Source organism: Phocoena sinus, chromosome 2 (genome assembly GCF_008692025.1).
Source record: "Phocoena sinus isolate mPhoSin1 chromosome 2, mPhoSin1.pri, whole genome shotgun sequence".
Classification (NCBI taxonomy): Eukaryota; Metazoa; Chordata; class Mammalia; order Artiodactyla; family Phocoenidae; genus Phocoena; species Phocoena sinus.
Window position 1 is genome coordinate 166,158,103 of NC_045764.1, and position 21,594 is coordinate 166,179,696.

The 21,594-nt window shown below is 36.6% G+C and overlaps 1 protein-coding gene and 1 non-coding gene across 3 annotated transcripts in view; one reads left to right on the top strand and one right to left on the bottom strand.

Moving 5' to 3' along the window:
- The window catches only part of TRIP11 (thyroid hormone receptor interactor 11), a 66,083-nt gene that overhangs the window by 25,667 nt on the left and 18,822 nt on the right, over positions 1-21,594 (bottom strand). For both annotated transcript variants that reach the window (XM_032623936.1, XM_032623935.1), the window contains exons 7-14: positions 20,025-20,390; positions 17,241-17,281; positions 16,575-16,661; positions 13,048-13,260; positions 9,064-12,087; positions 5,904-6,044; positions 5,126-5,319; positions 1,526-1,689 (exon numbers count right to left, since the gene is read on the bottom strand). In XM_032623936.1, the coding sequence (XP_032479827.1) occupies positions 1,526-1,689; positions 5,126-5,319; positions 5,904-6,044; positions 9,064-12,087; positions 13,048-13,260; positions 16,575-16,661; positions 17,241-17,281; positions 20,025-20,390 (4,230 nt within the window). The remainder of the gene's footprint in view (positions 1-1,525; positions 1,690-5,125; positions 5,320-5,903; positions 6,045-9,063; positions 12,088-13,047; positions 13,261-16,574; positions 16,662-17,240; positions 17,282-20,024; positions 20,391-21,594) is intronic.
- Positions 20,994-21,066, top strand: TRNAR-CCU. Its single transcript has one exon. It is a non-coding gene; the product is annotated as a tRNA-Arg (tRNA).

Consider the following 21,594-nt stretch of genomic DNA (forward strand, 5'->3'; position numbering starts at 1 on the left):
AAATCTGATGATGGAAGATAGATGCGAAAAAGCATATTTGGTTATCGGGGTACGTGTGCTCTGGTCACTATTACTATGTGCCTAGAAAAGTACTTTCCACCTGAACTAGAAAAATGCAGTTACCTTAAAGTATAGATGAACAGCTAAGAACAAATTAATCAATACTTCAAAAGAGAGTAATTACTGATGATTAACTCTCTGAAGTGGATTCAACCTCCAACCAACATCTCAACACCTATCTTTTTTTTCCTACATGTGCCTCTCTCTTCCTTTGTATTCCCCTTTATCATGTGATCCTTACTATGTTACCCTCATACTTCCCTCACCTCTCGTCTTAACTAAAGTATCATAATATGACACTAAAATAAATTTTTTAATAATTAGTATATACAGTTTATGTTCTCTACTCTTAACTGTAAAAAAAAGTCTAATTTGTTGATGGCTACTTATCTTCTCCCCCTACAAGTGGGTAACCTTTCAAAGATTTCCCTATGCCTAATCTAAAATAGCACTGAAGCCAAAATTCCCAAAACTACAGCTGATCTGTGAACAACACAGGTTTGAACTGCATGGGTCCACCATATGTAAATTTTTTTCAGTAAATATACTGGAAACATTTTTTGGAGATTTGAGACAATTTGAAAAAGCAGATGAACCACATAGACTAGAAATATCAAAAACATTAAGAAAAAGGTTATGTCACGAATGCTTGAAATACATATAGATACTAGTCTATCCTAACATAGGCAGAAGGTGAGTGATAATATAAATTTAACAATATGTTAGTTTTCTTACTGTTTTATAACTTTGCTTCCAAAGAATCGCATTACCATAAGGTATGCCCCTCTCTCTTGTAATTGGAGAAACTGCAAATCAGCCTATCATCACAAGTAAGTGGTTTTTTAAAAAAATGTAACAATGTTTCCAGTACTATATTACGAATATGACTATATTACTGTATACCATAAAAATTTTATGACCATTCATTAGTGTAAAGGTTAGGCTATCATAAAGCAATAATATTGCTACTTCTTCATTATCAATCACGAATCATTATACCTAAATGTGAATTTCTTTTTCACACATTTCATTTTTGATGTCTAGTGTTAGTAATATGTATAATATCTACAGGGTTTTCTATCATATAAGAGAATACTGACGTAGGTACTAATAGACAAACAATTCATCTTGTAAACAGATGACATAAACTTATAGTATCAATAAATACTGTACAGTGAATGTATTTTCTCTTCCTTATGATTTTCTTAATAACATTTTCTTTTCTCTAGCTTCCTTTATTGTAAGAATACAGTATATAGTACATATAACATACAAAAAAATGTGTCAATTGACTATGTTATTAGCAAGGCTCCTGGTCAACAGTGGGCTATTAGGAGTTAAGTTCAGGGGAACTCAAGTTATGGGTTTTCAACTGCATGGTGGGTAGGCATCCTAACCCATGCATTGTTCAAGGGTCAACCGTACAATAACTCTTCTTCAATGAAAGACTGGCCATACAACTGACCGTGCTGGAAATGCTCCAGGACCATCTGCAGGTTGGAGAGTGACAGAGCATACTGCTTTACTTGTTCCTGAGACATGGAAAGCTGTAGTGCAGTTTCATCCCTTTGCTTCGATGCCACATTCAACTGTTCCTGCAATGACTCTACCTGTAAATTGGCCTGATGGCTTTAAACAAAAAGAATAAAAGTCAAACTGTTTCTATCTATTTAGACACTTTGACAAGATGAAATACCTTCCCTACATTTTACTGCACTAAATGCAAGTTATATTCAAAGTATTCAGATACTTTAACAAGATGAAATCTCTTCCCTATGTTTTTTTTATTGTGGTAAAATACACATAACATTTACCATTTTAACCATTTTTATGTGTACAGTTCAGTGGTAGTAAGTACACTTGCATGGCTGTACAACCATCACGACCATCCATCTCTAGAACTTTTTCATCTTCCCAAGCCGAAACTCCACACCCATTAAACAATAACCACCTCTCCGCCCAGTAACCACCATTCTACTTTCTGTCTCTATGAATCTGACCTTCCCTACATTTTATTGCATTAAATTCAAGTTAGATTTCAAAGAAACTTGAAGAGTTCCTCTGATCTTCGTCCTCCCTGCGTTTGTTAATTCAATCATCCTTCCTGTGAAGGTGACTTTGAACAAATGGCAGTCATTTTAAACACAGAACTGGGCTAAACAAGGTATGTCAGCTTAAGAAAAATTTAAAAATAGCCTGCAACTTTGTGTTTCGAGGCTAAAACTCTAAGATGTAATTTACCATGAACTTGTAAGTTGTAAGGGATCTTGGAAGTCATTTTGTCCAGCTCCAACCCAACAAGCAATGGATTCTGATACCCCCCTTGCTTTTGGCACTCACAATCCTAGTGAACTCACAACTTTCCAAAGGTTATCCCATCTTTTACTGTCATCTTTCTTTCTGCTTACATTAAATATAATAACCCCTACACCTGTCCCAAATCAGAGCTCCCTAAGAGAATTACAGAACATCTATCCAGGCTTATGTCACTGAGGTACTTCCTTAATGTACAATTATTACATACAAAATACTGCAATAGCCTTTCCTGGGTTTTTAATATCCAGTTAAGTTTTTATTCAGAGCAGGCCAATAAAACCCATTAAGAGCAGCTCACTTTGAAGAAACCTTACCCAATAGCACCCTCTTTTGGAAAAGGCAGTAAACTGATAACCAGAGGACTTAACTCTCCCCTCTTATGTCCCTGGACTTTATTCAACTTTGCTGGTTAGCAAATCACTCAAAGGGTGATTGTAAGGATGAAATGAACTGTGATGTCATTCAAAAAGTTAATAAATACAACAAGATGTTACTATTGTTACGGGCTCAAAACACCATAATCTGATTCTGTAGATTTGAGTTACTTATACACCAAATATTTACTGAACATCTATGAAACTATGTGTAAGAATGTATACTGTGGGAAGAGTGTGACATAAATGGCATCATTCCTACCCACTGGTGGCCTTACGCTTCGTTGGGTGGGAGAAAGTGTAAAACAGCTCAACAATTACAAATACCCCTAAGAAAAATACAAGTGCCCTATGAAAGACTCAAAATATGATGCAGGTTCAAAGGAAAAACATCACACTAGGGATTGATTTTGGATTTGAGGAGTGGGGTGCTAAACAAATAATTCATCATGAAGTGCTATTTGAAGAATAGGTGGGATTAACAGAAAAACAGTGGGCCCAAATCATGACAGTCTAACCTGGTTTTGAAAAAAGGAGAAACAAGACCACAGCCCTACCTACCGAAGGTTATTCTGCAGTTATTATGAATAGTAAACAAAAATAGGCAGAGATTAGAAACTATTTCAATTAGAGAAAATAAGGGCTTGAAAATTGAAAGGAAAGATGATCAATCTTATAGACTAAGGATGTTTTGCTATTTCTGCCAATGTGAAACACATACACAAATGTTCACTCACTGTTTTAATTCTCATTTTAAACAAGTTCTTCTTCTGAGTCTGAAGGTACAATAATACATCCTACAAAGGGGGTAAGGAGTTCACCCTCAGAAATACTATCTCTACTGGTCTATAATCTCTTTGCAGAGATAATATCTACTATATCCTTATATTTCCCTCAGCACCATACACAGTAAAAAGTAAAAAGATGCACATACAACTAATGGGAAGATAAATGGACATGATTGTTTGGGAAGACTATTTGGCAGTACGTTTCAAACGTTTTAAAAACAGCCTTTCAATCAGAATTTCCATTTCTCAAAATTTACACTAAGGAAATAATCTGTCATCAACACAAAAATACCTATTTTGGGTTATCAAAACAGCACTCTTGGGCTTCCCTGGTGGCGCAGTGCTTAAGAATCCGCCTGACAATGCAGGGGACACAGGTTTGAGCCCTGGTCCAGGAGGATCCCACGTGCCACGGAGCAACTAAGCCCGTGCGCTACAACTACTGAGCCTGCGCTCTAGAGCCCACGAGCCACAGCTACTGAGCCCGCGTGCCTAGAGCCCATGCTCTACAACAAGAGAAGCCACCGCAGTGAGAAGCCTGTGCACCACAACAAAGAGCAGCCCCCGCTCGCCACAACTAGAGAAAGCCCACTCTCAGCAACGAAGACCCAATGCAGCCAAAAATAAAATAAATTTATATAAAAAACAAAACAGCACTCTTAGTAATTCTGAAATGTTCAAACACTCTAAATGTCCAATAATAAATGAGTGGGTTAAAGAAATTATGGCAAATCCAAATAATGGTATACTATGCAGCCACAAACGATATTGCAGGAACACATGGCTTAATGTGTACTCATATTCATATTATTAACTGATAGAAGCAGGTTACAAAACAGTATGAACAGTATGATCTCAATTTTGCTTTAAGAAAATAATATGTAATATATACACACATATACAGAAGCATACAAAGGCACAAAAAAAGATTATCTCTGGATGAGAGAGTCTGTGGCTTTATGTTCTTTTGGTTTATGTGAGTTTCCTGAAGTGGAAAATATGTTTTTGTAATAAGAAAAAAAACAACAACACATTTTATTGAGAGAAATAAAATTTAAAAATATATAAGCAGGGACCTGGTCACTCAAAAGTTCTAACAAGCCAGGAGTTAATTCACATTGACCTAGGCCTTTCCCTTGCTACTTCCTTTACTCTCTCCTTTATAATATCCAAACTTTGTTCAACCTTAGATCACTTGATTAAAAATTAAATCACATAAATTAAATTAGTTCTTGGGGAACCTGGCAACGCTAATTAAATCAGTAAGAATTTAAGTCCAGCCTCCTAAAATGATGAGAAGCAATTATCTAGGATAACAATTAAGATTTGGAGAAACCTCAGTTTGAATGCCAGATCTGGATAAGGGTTACAAACCCAAGTGTGAAACCTACATGTGCACTTTGTGTGCCTGACCTTGGGAAGGTTATTAAACCTCTTTACCCTTAGCTTCTTAGTCTATAAAATGGAGATAATGAATTTTGTGAGAATAAAATAAGGTAGCATATGAAAAATTCTGAGTCTGACACTCAGGAAGTATTTAATTAATGTTAATACTAAAAAAAAAAAAAAAAGAAAAGAAAAAGTTACCTTGCATTTTCCATTGCATTAGAGGATGAAACTAGCTTTTCCTCCAGTACTGTTACTTTCTTTCTTAGCTTGGCTTCTCTATCTTCTGCAGCCAAGACTTCACGGGTGTAAGAATCTTCTGATTCTAAAAGATGGTTACGCAATCTCTCTAGCTCCTGGTTTAAGCGTAATTCTTTGTCACGTAAATGTTGAACCTAGGTAGAGGGTATTTCTTTTATTTTTCTTCCATAAAATGCTCCCCCTTTCCCCTCCTACAAGCCACTCTGTTATCAAGTCTTTCCCCATTATTGAAGTGTATTAATTGTATATTAATTTCTCATACTGCAAGATATATTTATGCTAAGAAAAAAGGCTCCTGAAATCATCTTGAATGTTCATTTGGAAGGTTTACTTTGTAAGATCTCATTCCCTGTGGCTATAATAATTGTACAAAGTACTAGGCTTTTTGTGACAGGCCACTTTTTCAGTGAATCTCATTTTTTTCATACTTTGTGGGTAGGAAATTTTTCTTATATCCAAGATATGCCATCTTTTTCTTTTCTTGAGGTATAACTTAATTTCAGGTATAAAACATAATGATTAGATCATGGTTTTTGCTTGAAAACTAAAACGGAACGCACTTTGGGAGATCAAAATCCTACTAAAGCGCATCAGAGTAAGACTAAGGAAAAATCACCCAAGAGAAATTCATTTTAATTGATAATCTTTATAGTTTTCTTATTTAAGAGTTATTAGACTTAAGTGTTTGAATCACTATTTCTTTAAAGTGAAATTATACCTCATTCTGTACAGCAGTGTTTTCCATTTGTTTCTGTTTCAGGGCCAACATGACTTGATCTCTCTCCTGCTGAAAGATAACTGTCTTCTCCTGCATTGACTTAACTGCATTTAAAAGTTGATTTAACTCCCCAGTCTTGCCCTTTTGGAAAGAAATAACTTTAGCTTTAAAGAAAGACACATTTAAAAAAAGACATTTCTTCATTAAATAATTTAAAAATTCAGTTAACTATGTCAAGGTCATCCAAAACAAGGAAAGTCTGAGAAACCATCACAGTCTAAAGGAGCCTAAAGAGACAACGACAACTAACTATAATGTATCCTGGATGGGACCATGGAACAAGAAAAGGACATCTGCTAAAAAATTAAGATAATTCAAAGAAACTATTAATGTATCTATAAAGGTTCATTAGTTGTTGCCAATGTACCATAGTAACATAAGATGCTAAAAGGGAAACAGGGTGTGAGGTATATGGGAATGCTGTACTATCTTTCCAGCTTTTCTAATAATCTGAAACTATTCTTAAAGGAAAAGTTTATTTTAAATGCTTTAAAAAGAACTCAAAAGACACAATCTCTTCAAACTTATCCTACACAACAAAGCATACACAAACCCCCAAATCACCCAAAAGTGAGAGAGAGGGGGGGGGGGGAGAGAGGGAGAGAGAGAGAGAGAGAGAGAGAGAGAGAGAGAGAGAGTGTGTGTGTGTGTGTGTCTATTCATCAGGCATATGCAACTGTTGTTAGGGAAAGAGTAACAGTGTGGAGTTGCTCGCACAGGAGAAAAAGGAAAGTCATTTCACATGCACAACCTATTTTAAAAGAACATTTTGGCAACAATTTAACGAAAGCAACTCTGGAATGTTATCTTTCTAAGACTGTTAGGAAAATTTATTCCTGAATGCCTTCCATACAAGAACAATATATTAAAGCTGGCAGGAAAAAAACAGATAACCTTTCATTGCAGAAGTAGGGCCATGAATTTAAGATGATAGCTAGAATTCTAAAAAGCACAAAAAAGTGTCAGACTGTTTACAGCCAATTCTTTTCTCTGTTTGAGAAGTGCATATCGTCTGAATCTATTTATAGACTGGTATCATTTTTACATTTTCATGTAAACTTTCCATTTCTTTAAGAATATATAACACGTCCCCCAGGACAAATCATTGAAACCAAAACATAAAACCATCTGTTCCTTTTATCTCAATACCCGCTCCTGGAAAAGAAGGCCAATATTATCCAAACAGTTTTTCAGTTAAACATTTTTTTCATATCAGAGAAATGCTTGACAATTAAAGAGTTGAAGATCTCCTGTTGAGAACACTCCTGTCTCCCTAAAGAAAAATGTTGTTATATTCAAAATAAAGGTATTCTTCAATTATATAGAGTATTATAAGAAATCAATTAGTTTATGCCAATTACCCTCAAGTAATACAATACTTAAGTACAACTTAACTAACTTAGGAAAGCTTCCTGAAAGGTAGGTGAGCCTTAATTAAATCTGCACACTTTGGATCTATAAATGTCAATGAAATAGAATTAGACTGTACAAGATGCTAAAACTACAATAGGAAAAAACATATAAAAAGAATACTTTATTGTCCTCCTCTCCTCCATTATACTCTTACAAGCCCTAAGATGCTACACCCAATTTTGGCTAGTGAGCAATAGAAAGCTTCTACCCTCTACCAGTCTTTTTCATATTGAATATAGATCAGTACCATAAGAAGCTAAGAAGCTATTCCTGAAAGGAGGAGCACAACTCAATACATCAGTGTACCTATTTAATCAGATGACAAAGAAGGGGAAAATGAGGCAAGATTTTTCTTATCAAGCGAAAACTACATCAAGCATTCACAAACTTTAATCCGAGACTCTTAAAATAGAATTTAATTGGCAAAAGAAGTTAAATCATTTTGTATCTCGTGCCCCGCAGCATGTAAACACTCAAGAAGCAGTTGTTGGGGCTTCCCTGGTGGCGCAGTGGTTGAGAGTCCGCCTGCCGATGCAGGGGACACAGGTTTGTGCCCTGGTCTGGGAAGATCCCACATGCCACGGAGCGGCTGGGCCCGTGAGCCATGGCCGCTGAGCCTGTGCGTCCGGAGTCTGTGCTCCGCAGCGGGAGAGGCCACAACAGTGAGAGGCCCGCGTACCACAAAAAAAAAAAAAAAAAGAAAAGAAAAAAAGCAGTTGTTGAATATTCCATTGTTCTGCCTCATTTCTTTGCTAAATTTCCACCACTAAAAGTATAGAAATAAGAGTAAAAAGGCACTACATCAAAAGAGCCCACAGCTTTGATCACAGCATGATGTACTGGGTCTTCAATACATTCTTATCAAAATCAAATATCAACTGAATGTAAACATTTAAATATATCAAAACTACTGACATTTTTAACCAATACAACCTTCCTTTTTATGGGTGAATAAACAAACCAATAAAGTCAAAACACACCCAAAGTCACACAATGACACAACTGGGATTAGAATATTTATTGAGTCTACTTATGTGAAAAGTACTATTCATAGCTAACGCTTTTCAAATACCAGGCTGTGAATGATTCATAAAAATCAATTTAATGGGTCACCCAGCACTTCCTTTTTTTAAGAGAGCATCTGTAGTAAGGGTAATTTCTGATTCCTGAAACTTTTGTTTCAGTTTTACACACACACACACACACACACACACACACACACACACAAGTGCTTATTGTGTCACAATGTAAAATGTATTTCGTACTTCAGATCATTGTCAAAGATGTAGCATGTATTTCACAGAGCTCCCCTTTATATATAAGAACCTCTAAAACCAGCAGTTACTGAAATATGCCTAAAATGTGATTAAACTGCAGTAACCTCAGAGTTCTTATATCACATTTCTATTTTCTAAAGAAAAACATTAACTGCTTCTAACTTAGACTTACTTAGACTGTAAAAAAATTAATCTAGAACTAAAAATATTTGGAAATATCTAGTAATTTGGGGGAGAAACTTGCAGATGCCTCTGAGGAAAATTTATTTTGAATGAATCACAATACCTTGAAATAAATATTTCTAAATGAACAAATGCATCTTCCCCTTCAAAGAACATCAATAAAGTAGCACACTAAAAAATCTCCTCCACCCCAAACTTCCCTCCACAACACGCCATCCAGAACATACCTGCTCTTTTTCTTTCAGTAGATGCTCAAAAGCCAGAGCCTTCTCCTTCAATGAATGGCATTCAAACTCTTTTTCTCGAAGCATCATAGAAAACTTCATATTAGTCTCCTGTAATGCTTGATATTCTGTTTCCTTTTCCCTGGATGTTTCTATTATTTTTTCATTTTCCCCCTTTAGTTTACAAATGTCCATTTCTAAGATTAATGTTCTCTCCTTCAGGTTTGTTACTGCCTGCCTCAAAAGTTCATTTTCATTCACCTTATTAGTGAAATTTTCATTCAAAGAAAGTAACTGATCACTTTTGGCTTTGATTAAGAGGTCTTTTTCCTTAAGCGACTTTTGTAAGATATCTTGTTTCTCCTTGAGCTGCTTAATTTCTGAATCAGTTTGTTCGTGTTCTTTTCTTTCTAGCTCTGAGGAAGCAGCAATCGAATCAGACAATCTGTGATTATTTTCCTGGAGAGTTCTAATTGTTGCATCTTTTTCCTGCAGTGATTTTCTTAGCTCTTCTATTTCTTGTTTAGAAGACTCACTCAATACATCAGACTTAATTGTTCTAAGAGACTCTGCTGACTGGGAAGTAAGCGACGATCCAGAAGAGAGCTGAGGTGAAATAATATCAAGTTTTCCTAAAAGAAGATCCTTGGTATTGCAAAGCTGCCCTATGCTGTGCTGAACTTGTGCTAATTCCTGCCCAAAATTTTTGAGTTTGGTTTCATTCTGCTCATAACTTTGGATCAGGCCAGTATAGTTCACTTGCAATTTAGAGTTGTTATCACTGTCAACCAGAACTTGTGCCTGAAGCTGATGAAGCTCCTCCTGGAGCTGGGCTGACTCGTGTTGCATATTTTGTACCGTAGTCATTACCTGCTGCTTCCACTCTTCCATTTTCTTTACTTGTTGTTTTAACTTATCGCGTTCCTGTAGAAGCTCCTCGAACTGATTACTATTAACACCTCCAACCTCATTTTCAGTGTTGGATGTTTGTAAAACTGTCAATAAGGTCTGACATTTCTGACTTAATGCATCTATTTCAATGTCTTTTTCTCGAATGATACGTGATAAATTCTGAACAGTTTCTCTAAACATATCTTGGCCACTACTTTCAAACCTCATGGACAATTTTTTATTTTCATCTTGCAGCTTATTGAGAGCTGTTTCTTTTGCAGCAACTATATCCATCATCTTGTGATATTCTGTTTTTAGATGGCTATTCTCCCTAGTCTTCTCACTCAAAACAGCTAGTACCTGTTCTCGTTCCATAGCATAGGCCTGCAGCTGCTGTTGAAGGTAAACAACATCCTGGGGGTAGGAAGCTGTAGTAATTCGAGCATGAAGAGCTTGTATCTCCAAATCTTTCTGCTGGATAATCTGAGTTAGTTTACCAACCTCATCTCTGGAAAGCTGATCAATCTGTTTAGTTAGAGATATATTCTTTTCATTTAGAAGTTTAATCTCCAATTCTCGTTCTTTTATTCCTTTTACTAATCTTTCGGTTTCAGCTTTAGATAAATCATGCTTTTCACTTCCATTTTCTATATTAAGGCCCTGAACTTTTGTTTCTTGAAAAATAACAGAGTTCTCTGTTTGAACGTCCTGTCTTTCTTCATGCAACTGGGTTTTGATTTGTTCAATTGTTTTTTGCAAATTCTTAATTTCCTCATCTTTCTCTAAAAAGAGCTGGGTGTGTGTGGCGTTCATTTGCTCATGCTGGTATCTAAACTCATCCATTTCCTTCTTCTGCTCCTGTAAAGACTGAAGCAGCTGTATTTTACTCTGGTTTTGATCTTCAATTACCTTTTGATGATGTTTTATTTCCTCTTTAAGATTATCCTTTAATATATTCAGCTGATTCACCTCAGATTCTAGTTCTGTAATACTATCAAGGGTTTTAGGCTCAGCCACAGGTGCAGCTCGACTCTGCTGTTCCCTGAGTCGTTCCAACTCTTCTTTCAGATGATTGTTTTCTTCTTTCATGGATCCAAGACTTCTGTCTTTTTCCTCTATGGTTTGCCTTAAAATTTCATTTTTTCTTAAGGCCTGAGTATATTTATCTAATTCCTCCTGAAGCTCTGAACTTCTTTCTTTAAGTTTTTCAATAAAAATTTCATTCTCATTTACAAGTTGGGTCAATTGCTTCTGCTCTTCTAAGCTAGATGACAAAATTTTCTTCGTTTCCTTATGATCAGTGTCCATCTGCTTGATATTCTTTCTGAGTTCTGCTATTTCAAAGTCTTTCTCTTGACTGAGTTTAATTAAATGCTCATGGTCCAGCTGTAAAGCAGAGATACTCAAATTACGTGCATTGGACAGTTCTTCCATGGTTTGCTCATTCTTGTTTGCTTCTTCCAACAGCCTCTTTTCAGCCCGACACAATTCTCCTTCTAACTGTTCCTTCTCGATTTTTAGAGCCTCCACAATAGCGTTTTTTTCCTGAGAAATCTGATTGTTACCAGCAATAGACTCTTCCAACTGATGTCTTACATTTTCACATGCTAAATTCAACTTTTCATTTTCCATTTTGAGATCAAAAGCAACTTTCTTTAAATTTTCATTGAGCTGTTCTATTTCTGAAAGATTTTGCCTTAAGTTTCTCACTTCGGCTTCCCTTTCGTTAAGTAAGTCATCCTTAAAATTACTGTTAGAGTCTCGATTAAGAGACTGCGTTATTAACTCATCCCTGACTCTAGAGAGCTCCTCCTCCTTTTGTTTAATATGTTCCTGAAGTTCAAAGTTCTCCTTCTGGATGTTTAAATCTTTTGTGTGCAATTTATTTAGCTGATCTACTAAATCTGCTACTTTATCCTCAAGCTTCTGCTTGGTTAAATGTAAATCACTTAGTACCAGTTCACTCTGAATTAACTTTTCTTTCTGCACGTCTAACTCTTTAGTAATGTTCATTTTATCATTTTCAAGTTGATGAACTCTCTTTTTTTCATCGTTCAGATCTTTTTTCAGTTTACTGATGACATTATCTCCCTCATTTTCTTGTTTTGATAGCTGATCTTTGATCAAAATCATGTGCTGAAAGAAAAATTAATTTGCATGGTAACTTTAAAACATTCTCTCATTTTAGTACCTAAAGGAAACTTTATAAAATGTCACACATAATACAAGAATAATCCTCAGACATTTCTAATCCTTCTAATTTTGTTGGGAACTTTTTAAAAATTCCCAAAAAATTATTTACTAATTATCTTACAGCAAATCTATTTAATTGTTTTAGAGATTAGAACTTAAAAGCAAAGAAGATAAATGGTATATATCATATATATAAATGATAAGTGATATTTTCAACTCTTAAACACTGAAGCAGGGAGACAACAAGCTACAGTCCATGGGCCAAATAACACCTGCACCTGTTTTTGTAAGTAAATTCTTACTGGAACAGAGCCAGGCTCGTTCGTTTACACATGACAACAGCAGAGCTGAGTAGCTGCAACTGCAACTACATGGCCTGCAAAGCCAAAGATATTTACTATCTAACACTTGACAAAAAAAGTTTGCCAACCTCTACAACTTGAGCATCAATTAACTGAAATATTGATTAAAGCACCGAAATTAAATCACGCCAGTTTTGCTTATTAATCCAGTGTTCAGTCTACTGAGTAGAACATGCTGCTGCACTGTCTTTAATATATCATAAAACAGGGCTTCCCTGGTGGCGCAGTGGTTGAGAATCCGCCTCCCAATGCAGGGGACACAGGTTCGAGCCCTGGTCCGGGAAGATCCCACATGCCGGTAGAGCAACTAAGCCTGTGCACCACAACTACTGAGCCCACGCACCACAACTACTGAAGCCTGTGCACCTAGAGCCCGTGCTCTGCAACAAGAGAAGCCACCACAATGAGAAGCCTGCTCACTGCAACTAGAGAAAGCCTGTGGGCAGCAATGAAGACACAACGCAGCCAAAAATAAAATAAATAAAATAAATAAATTAAAAAGTATATATATATCATAAAATATAATTTAATATATTGTTACCTTTGTAGCCTCTTGGTTCTGTTTATCCAATTCTTCTAACTCAGCTATTAGTATTTCCTTTTCAGTAATGCTCTGATTGAGTTCTTGTTCCTTTGCCTCCAGATTACGTCTTAAATCACATAATTCTGAATCCAAATCCATGTCCCTTGCAGCTGTACTTTTAATTACTTCATATTCATTGTTCAATTTTGAAAGTGATATTTGCAGTTCTTCCTTAAATGAAAAAAGGGGAAAAAAACAACACGTACTATCAATTGGAAGAAGAGACACCAAAAGATTAAAAATATACATATATAAGCAAAACTTGGGAATGTATTTTTAGATGCTCTGTGTTGGAAACATTATTGAATAATACCTCAGCAATAATACATAAAATTCAACAAGCCACAGCCTTCATTCATGTACAATTTTATTTGCAGCTTCAAGCAAAACATTTCTATAGTCCTAGACAAGATGCAACAACTGTAAGTCTGTCCTCTAGCTCCAACTTCTTTACACAAAAACTTTCCCATTTGAGAGCCTTCCCACTCCCACTGCTGCTTCCCTTCCATCTCCTCCTTCCCCCACACAACACACATAATTTTCAAAACATCCCGAGCCTTCCAGCTCCCTTCACTTCCATCCCTAACGTCACCACCAACAGCCCCAGGCAAAAATGTAAGCTATCCATATTCATTTGCTCTGAAGTTTGTCCTCTCTAATTAGAAAATAAGTCTTCTTCTCCCTCATAAAAGTAATTTCCTTTATAACTGGCTTCTGTCAGAACATGAAACCTTTTCTTGACCCAAGAAAGAACCCTCCTTTCCTTCCTTTACCTTCTAACCTAAGCACAGACTAGGTTCCCCTCTCTCAGACCTAACATTCCTAAAGATACACCTGTATGTGATTTTTAAAAGCACATTCTATGTTCTGTTCTATTTGTATTTAATGCTTTTCCTCCAAAATCCCAGACATGGGACAGTTCTCTTGCTTCAACATTATTTCAACCTCTATCACTATGATGGTTGTGATAAACCCTCTATCACTGTAAAGACACCTTTCATTGACAGAGATTTTTTGGACGCGCAGGCTCAGCAGCCACGGCCCGCAGGCCCAGCCGCTCTGCGGCATGTGGGATCTTCCCGGACCAGGGCACGAACCCGTGTCCCCTGCATCGGCAGGCGGACTCCCAACCACTGCGCCACCAGGGAAGCCCGACAGAGATTTTTAAAAGCAAACATCTATGGAATCTACTTTAAAGTAAGTAAGACTCTCAAATTTTCATAAGTAGTCTAATATATACCTTACAAAAGAGACCAGTGAAAACTATATTAGAACATCTGCCTTACAATTCTCATTCTCTTCCAATTCAAAAGTTTATTCTGAACCGCAAATGAAAGATGGAAATATCATTCTCTTATGCCTTTCTAGAGTTATCTGTTCAATTAAGAGAACCACAGGGACTTCCCTGGTGACGCAGTGGTTAAGACTCCACGCTCCCAATGCCAGGGGCCCGGGTTCGATCCCTGGTCAGGAAACTAGATCCCACATGCATGCCGCAACTAAGAGTTCACATGCCACAACTAAGGAGCCCGCCTGCCGCAACTAAGACCTGGCACAACCAAATAAATAAATATTTTTTAAAATTAAAAAAAAAAAAAAGAGAACCACAAAAGGGACTTCCCTGGTGGTCCAGTGGTTAAGACTCTGCGCTCCCTCTGCAGGGGGTGCAAGTTCGATCCCTGCTCAGGAAACTAAGATCCCACATGCCGTGGAGCGTGGCCAAAAATAAACAAATAAATAAATAAAATAAAATTCTAAGAAGAGAACCACAAAATTTTTTGTCATGTGGATCTTAAGAGTACACATGACCAGGACTTCCCTGGTGGTGCAGTGGTTAAGAATCTGCCTGCCAATACAGGGGACACGGGTTCAATCCCTGATCCGGGAAGATCCCACATGCCATGGAGCAACTAAGCCTGTGCACCACAACTACTGAGCCTGTGCTCTTGAGCCCACAAGCCGCAACTACTGAGTGCAAGAGTCACAACTACTGAAGCCTGAGCACCTACAGCCCGTGCTCCGCAACAGGAGAAGCCACCGCAATGAGAAGCCCGTGCACGGCAACCAAGAGTAGCCCCCGCTCGCCACAACTAGAGAAAGCCCGTGCACAGCAACAAAGACCCAACGCAGGCAAATAAATAAATAAATAAAATATTTTTAAAAAAAAGAATGCACATGACCTTGCAGGTATTTTTGGCATTCTTAACCAGTGAGCAGACCCATAGCAGACACAATTCAAGCAAGAGTCGCAATGGATTACCTAACATCAAAAGAAAGGAGAAACAGCTCATCGGGAATAGCTACAGAATCCAAAATTATCATGAGGTTACAGGCCCTATCAGAATACATGCAGAGATTTGCAAACTACAAAATACACTCAGACCAGTTAGAGAAAGGAATAACTGAATGAGCAGAATGCAGTCGAAGCAGAAAAGCACAGAGGAAATATATCATATAGCAATTTAAAAATGACTGGGAGACACTACTGGCATTTAGTGGGTAGAAAAAGTGGGGCAAGGAACCTACAATGCAGAGGACACAACTAAGAATTCTCCCACCTGAGTGCCAATAGTGCCCCTTTGAGAAACACTGCCTCTATACTAATGTGCAAGGATACTGAAAATGTAATATTAAGGTATGTATGAACAGTATATATAGTATGCTAATATTTGTAGCTTTTAAAGATATTTATATATATAAAATCATATATGCAGAGATATAGTCTGGAAAGATACACAAGAAACTGGTAAGCAAGAACACGTCTGAGGAAGAGACCAACCAACAGAAGTGTGAAGGATACTATATTTGTACTGTCTGAAGTTTTTCAGGATGTATTACTGAATATATACATCAGGAAATATGTGTTACTTTTTTAAAAATTAAGATTTTAAATTGAGTTGAGACACTGGCCTGTAATAATAATAACACCAGCTTACAACTGTTCTATATTTAAGAAGCTGCCTTAACCAAGGACTTACCCCCTAAATGGTACAAACATAAAAATACCTCTCCCCATTCCCAACATTGCATTACAGAATCTTATTCCATCCTTGCTACTAGTATACATATTTCTACCACTGAGAATGTCCCTCTTTACCTCTCACCATTAAGAAATTCCTGTCCGTCACACCAGACATATTCTGGGGCATATTAAGTAGTGCATAGTTACTACAGTATGCCACTCCAGACTCCCGACCCACCTGTGTATGTTGCTGCTGATAGGACCTCATCTGAAACCAAAACAGAGCCATTACCTATCTTTTCTGCTCATATCTGTATGACTACTGGCTTATCTTTAAACGTAAACTCTGCCCAGCCTCTCATACTCTGAACCTTGCCCAAGTACTTCAACCTGGCCTGACCAGCATCAATGAGATCAGCTTTATCCTCAGGACTCTCAAGAACTAAATACTCCATTTTGATATAAACTGGCCCTTAGCTATGACCTACAATTTTAATTCTGCCCCCATATTTATTGCACCCACCTTTTCTTGATTCAGTAATGCATTCTCTTTTTCTAAAACTTGGACATGCGTTTTAAGTTTCAGATTGTCTTCAGCAAGATTGTTATCCTATAAAAATGTTAAAACACTGTGTTTTCAAATAACAAGAAATTTAAAGTTTACAAAAAAGCAGGCAAGCTATACAATTATGCATTTCTACTCTTCAGTGACATATAAAAATTATAAGCATAAAACACTGGACCATCTAAAAACAGTCATTTTATAGACATTCTTAAAGAGGATTTCTTTATTATATTTGAAAAAATATGTAAATATATTTACAAAATAACTTGTAATCATTTAAAAAATAAAAAAAGAAACTCCTTGAATTCTTTAAGGGAAATCAAAATGCATTCCTCACTTTGGTAGAGGATCTGCTTCCACTGTCTACACACACGTATCATTTGTCAAATTAATCTTCAAAGAAATATACTTGCACTTTTCAATTAAGTACTTTTAAAATTATGTCAATTTATGATGCAAAAAGATTATGTTACTAATCAGCAAGCATAAAATTACTAAGATGAAAGTTCCTTGGATAAGTTCACATGAATTGTAAAAAACACAAAATAAGTAATTATAAATAACCAAAATCCTTTTTCTTGGTAAACCGAAGACAAAAGCTTTCTCTCTTAAAAATTAGTTTACCTGGTTTAAATTACTCAGTCTCTTTATTTCATTTTCAGCATCTGTAAAAACAACAATGGATCTGACATTAAAATTCTTTAAAATAACTTAGTAATTATCTCCTATACTAAATTCACAAATGAAATCCAATTAAAATGTTATTTATAAGCATAATTAGCAAGCCCTAACAGTGAAATGTATTTTTGCTATTTTGTATTTCTATTTTGACTATACCGAAAAAGTCATAATATAAATGTCAGTCAGAAACTATGTTAAAATCCAATTCTATGGACTAGTATAAGAAAGAATTTATAACTGTATTCTGGATGAGTCATAAGTTCTTGCCTGGATAAAAACATTAACAACAACTGCATTTCAAAATGAGCTGATTAGTCTGTGTATCAGGAAATAGTGTAAGGACTAAGATTAGAAAAAAGAAAAAACAATGTATATTATACCACAATATGTTATACCACATATTGGTATGTTACACCACAATATGCTATATGTATGTTATACCACAATAATAAAATAATCTCTCAATTTTCTAAAGTGACTTAGACATGACTACTAATAAAAAGACCATTCAATCTGGTATTAGAGATAGATCCACAAATAGAAGTAGTTCTAGAAGAACACAAAGATAAAATACCATGAGTTCAGCTGAAGTAATTCATTCAATGTTCACTCAAGAAATATGGAGCATTTACTATGATGTGAGTTGCTAAACAAGATGGAAAATTTTAGTCCATGCTTGCTCTCAAGAAGCTTACAATTTAGAGGGGAAGATGAAAAAGGAAACACATGAGAACAGTACAGTGGGATACAGGGAGCACAGGTGCTACCAGACCAAAAGGGCCAAACAACTCATCCAGACTAGGAGGACCGGGGGAGTGGGGTGAATGGGGTCAGAGAAGCAGCAGTGCTAGGTACCTCCCGGTGGATGCAACACCTCTATTGAATCTTAATATACTAAGAGTTAGTGGGGGGAAAAAACAGAGACACTCCACACAGAAGAAGCAACAAATGCAAAGGCAACAGAGCTTAGAGACAACATTGCTGGCTTTAAGGAGCTATAGAGAAAGTTCAACATGGCTAAAGCTTAGAATGTTAGGAAAATGGGAAGAGTTGAAACTGCAGAGGTAGACAGAGACCAGATCATGAAAGACACCTTATGTCCAACTAAGATGTTTAGACTGTATCCTGAAGTTCACAGGGAGCCACAAAGTACTAAAATCAGGGAAGTGACCTGCTTTACATTTCTGAAAAATCATTCTGGCTGCAGAAAGAAAACGTATTGATTGAAGAAGGAATCATGGACACCAGAGAATAATAGGTAACACTCTTATAATGCTTATTATGGGCTAGACACTGTTCTAGAGAGAACTTTGCAGCTAGCAACTCATAAAATCCTACTACTACAACCACGAATGAGATAGTGTTATTATCGCAACCATAGAGATGAAAAACCCAAAGTACAGGGATGTTAATTAACTGTCCAAGGTCAGTTAGTTAGTGCTGGAGCTGGATTCCAACCTAGTCATGTTCTTAACCACTATGCTATTCTGCTCTACTAAGAGACTGCTATAGTTAAACAGGCAAAAAGAAATTATAATTGGCTGAAGTTATTCAGTGGCAGTGGAAATGGAGAAAAGGGGAAGGACTAGGGCACCAGGTTTGTTTTTAAAGCAAATAAACTCATATGGATCACCCAATATATTAAGAAAATAAATTTATTTTGAGAAGAACAGAGCTACTCTGAAGTCAAATGACAAAGTCGTCCAGAACCCCACCACACAGCCTTCCCTTTGTCTTCATGACAGTCCCAAGACTGAGGCACCTATGAGAAACCCTAGAGCTCCTCTGGGACACAATCCTGAAATAGCACTGAGCCAGAGAGAAGTCAAGGAAATAGAACCTATAGGACTTGCAAGGTGATAACTTCAAGTTTTCAGTTTTGGGAGAGTGGTAAATGCTACCAATCACCAAGGTAGGGAAAGGAAGAGGGGAGGAAGAGGGTCACTCTACTTTGAGCCTAACTCTAAATTTACTCCAGGTCAGGAGCTCACGATAAACAACTAAGTAAGGAACACAGAAGGGGCAGGCAGGGGGTATCACAATCACATAAGGGCTAGAAACCTCTAGAGCAGGAATGAGTTCATAAAGTGAAAGTTCATATTGTGAGAAGAGGACAGAGTGAAAAATAAAATGCATCTTTTCAGTGGAAGAGCTCCCATTATGTTTTCCTGGCATAAATAAATACTGGTGTTAGGTCCATTTCATTCAATATTTATTTTTTGTAAGCTAGAACACTGGTACAGTAACTAAACATCATCTTGAGCATAGTAAGTGGTGGAAGACCTACGGCTCTTATTATTCTTAGGTCTGCTTAGGTACAGATCATTTGGAAAGGTAATATAGACTTTTGAAGAAGAGAGACTGCATTCTCTAACTGGAGGGTCTGGGCCCTAATGAGTTACAGGAAGTACTTGGTAACCTCCTCCCAACAAATGTTTACATAAACATTTCTCAGAAATCTACATAGCCTCCTAAATCAATGAGTTCCATGTAAATACTTAAAGGATGAAGAAGGGAGGCTGAAAGAAACGTAGCCAATTCTTAACCCTTTTAGTAGAAATATCCTATTTATGATCTATTAATTATGGCACTGAATCCAAAGCAAGCAATTCTATTCAAATTCCACATAGTCATTTCCATAGTGTTCGATTATTCAATTGTTTGTCTCTGAAAACAACTAGTATGAAATGAAACACCAATCAGAAATAAGTTCCAAACATTTTATACCAGACAGTGCTTGTTGCAATCTGAACACTTCTTCTTCTACTGAAGAACTGTGTGGAAGAATTATTTCCTTTTCTGTCACAGTATCACTTTGCTTCGCAGCATAAGGCTGCAATTTACTACATTCCAGTTTCAAGCTTTCACATTCTTCAAGTAATTGTCTGTTTTCCACACTTAGTCGTTTTTGTTCCTTCTTCAAAACACCTCTGTCATTTTCTGCAGAAGATAATTTTTTATTTATGCCTTTTATTTTATTCTCAAGTTCTTCAATTTTTTTTGTAGACTCTACTTTTTCAGCTTGTAGAACTTGAATAGTTTTTTGCATCTCATGGATTTTAGAGTGATCAGTTACTGCAATTCCTGAGCCACCTAGAACATAAACATAAAATCAGGGACACATCAAATGTCAAATACCAAGAGACAAATAGCCTGCTGTATACAACTGAAGATTTAACAGACTTCAGAACTTGGAAGACTTAAAAAGAAAAGCTAAAATAACAGTGAGATAAAACTACTCATTAGAATGTCCAAAATCCGGACACTAACACCACCAAATACTGGTAAGGAGGTGGTGCAACAGGAACTTTCATTCACTGCTGGTGGGAATGCAAAATGATACAGCCAGTTTGGAAGAGTTTAATGATTTCTTTCAAAATTAACAAATATGATACTCTTATCATATGATCCAGCAATCATACTGCTTAGTATTTACCCAAAGGAGCAGGAAACAAATCCACACAAAAACCTGAACAAGAATGTTTATAGCAGCTTTATTCATAATTGCCCAAACTTGGAAACAACTGAGATGTCCTTCAGTAGGTGAATGGATAAAAAAACTGTGGCACATCCAAACAATGGAATATTATTCAGCACTTAAAAAGAAATGAGCTATCAAGCCATGAAAAAACATGGAGGAAGTGTACACCTGAAACTTATATAATATTGTACATCAACTACACCTCAATAGGGACTTCCCTGGTGGTCCAGTGGGTAAGACTCTGTGCTCCTAATGCAGGGAGCCCAGGTTCGATCCCTGGTTGGGGAAATAGATCCCACATGCATGCTGCAACTAAGAAGCCCACATGCCGCAACTAAGGAGTCCACATGCTGCAACAAAGATCCCGTGTGTGCAACTAAGCTAAAATAAATAAATATTTAAAAAAAAAACTACACCTCAATAAAAAATAAATTAAAAAAAAAACATGGAGGAAACTTGAATGCATATTACTAAGTGAAAGAAGTCCATCTGAAAAGGCTACATACTATATGGTTCCAACTACATGACAATTTTGGAAAAGGCAAAACAATGAAGATAATAAAAAGATCAGTGGTTTTAAGGGTGGGATGGGGGAATGAATAGGCAGAGCACAGAGGGTTTTTTCGGGTAGTGAAAATATTCTGTATGATATTATGATGATATACATTTGTCCAAATCCATAGAAAGTACAACACTAAACGTAAACTCTGAGATAAATATGGACTTTGGGTGACTATGATGTGCCTTGGTAAAAAAAAATGTACTATTCTGAGGAGTGACGTAGATAGTGGGGGAGGCTATGCACGTGGGGGAATG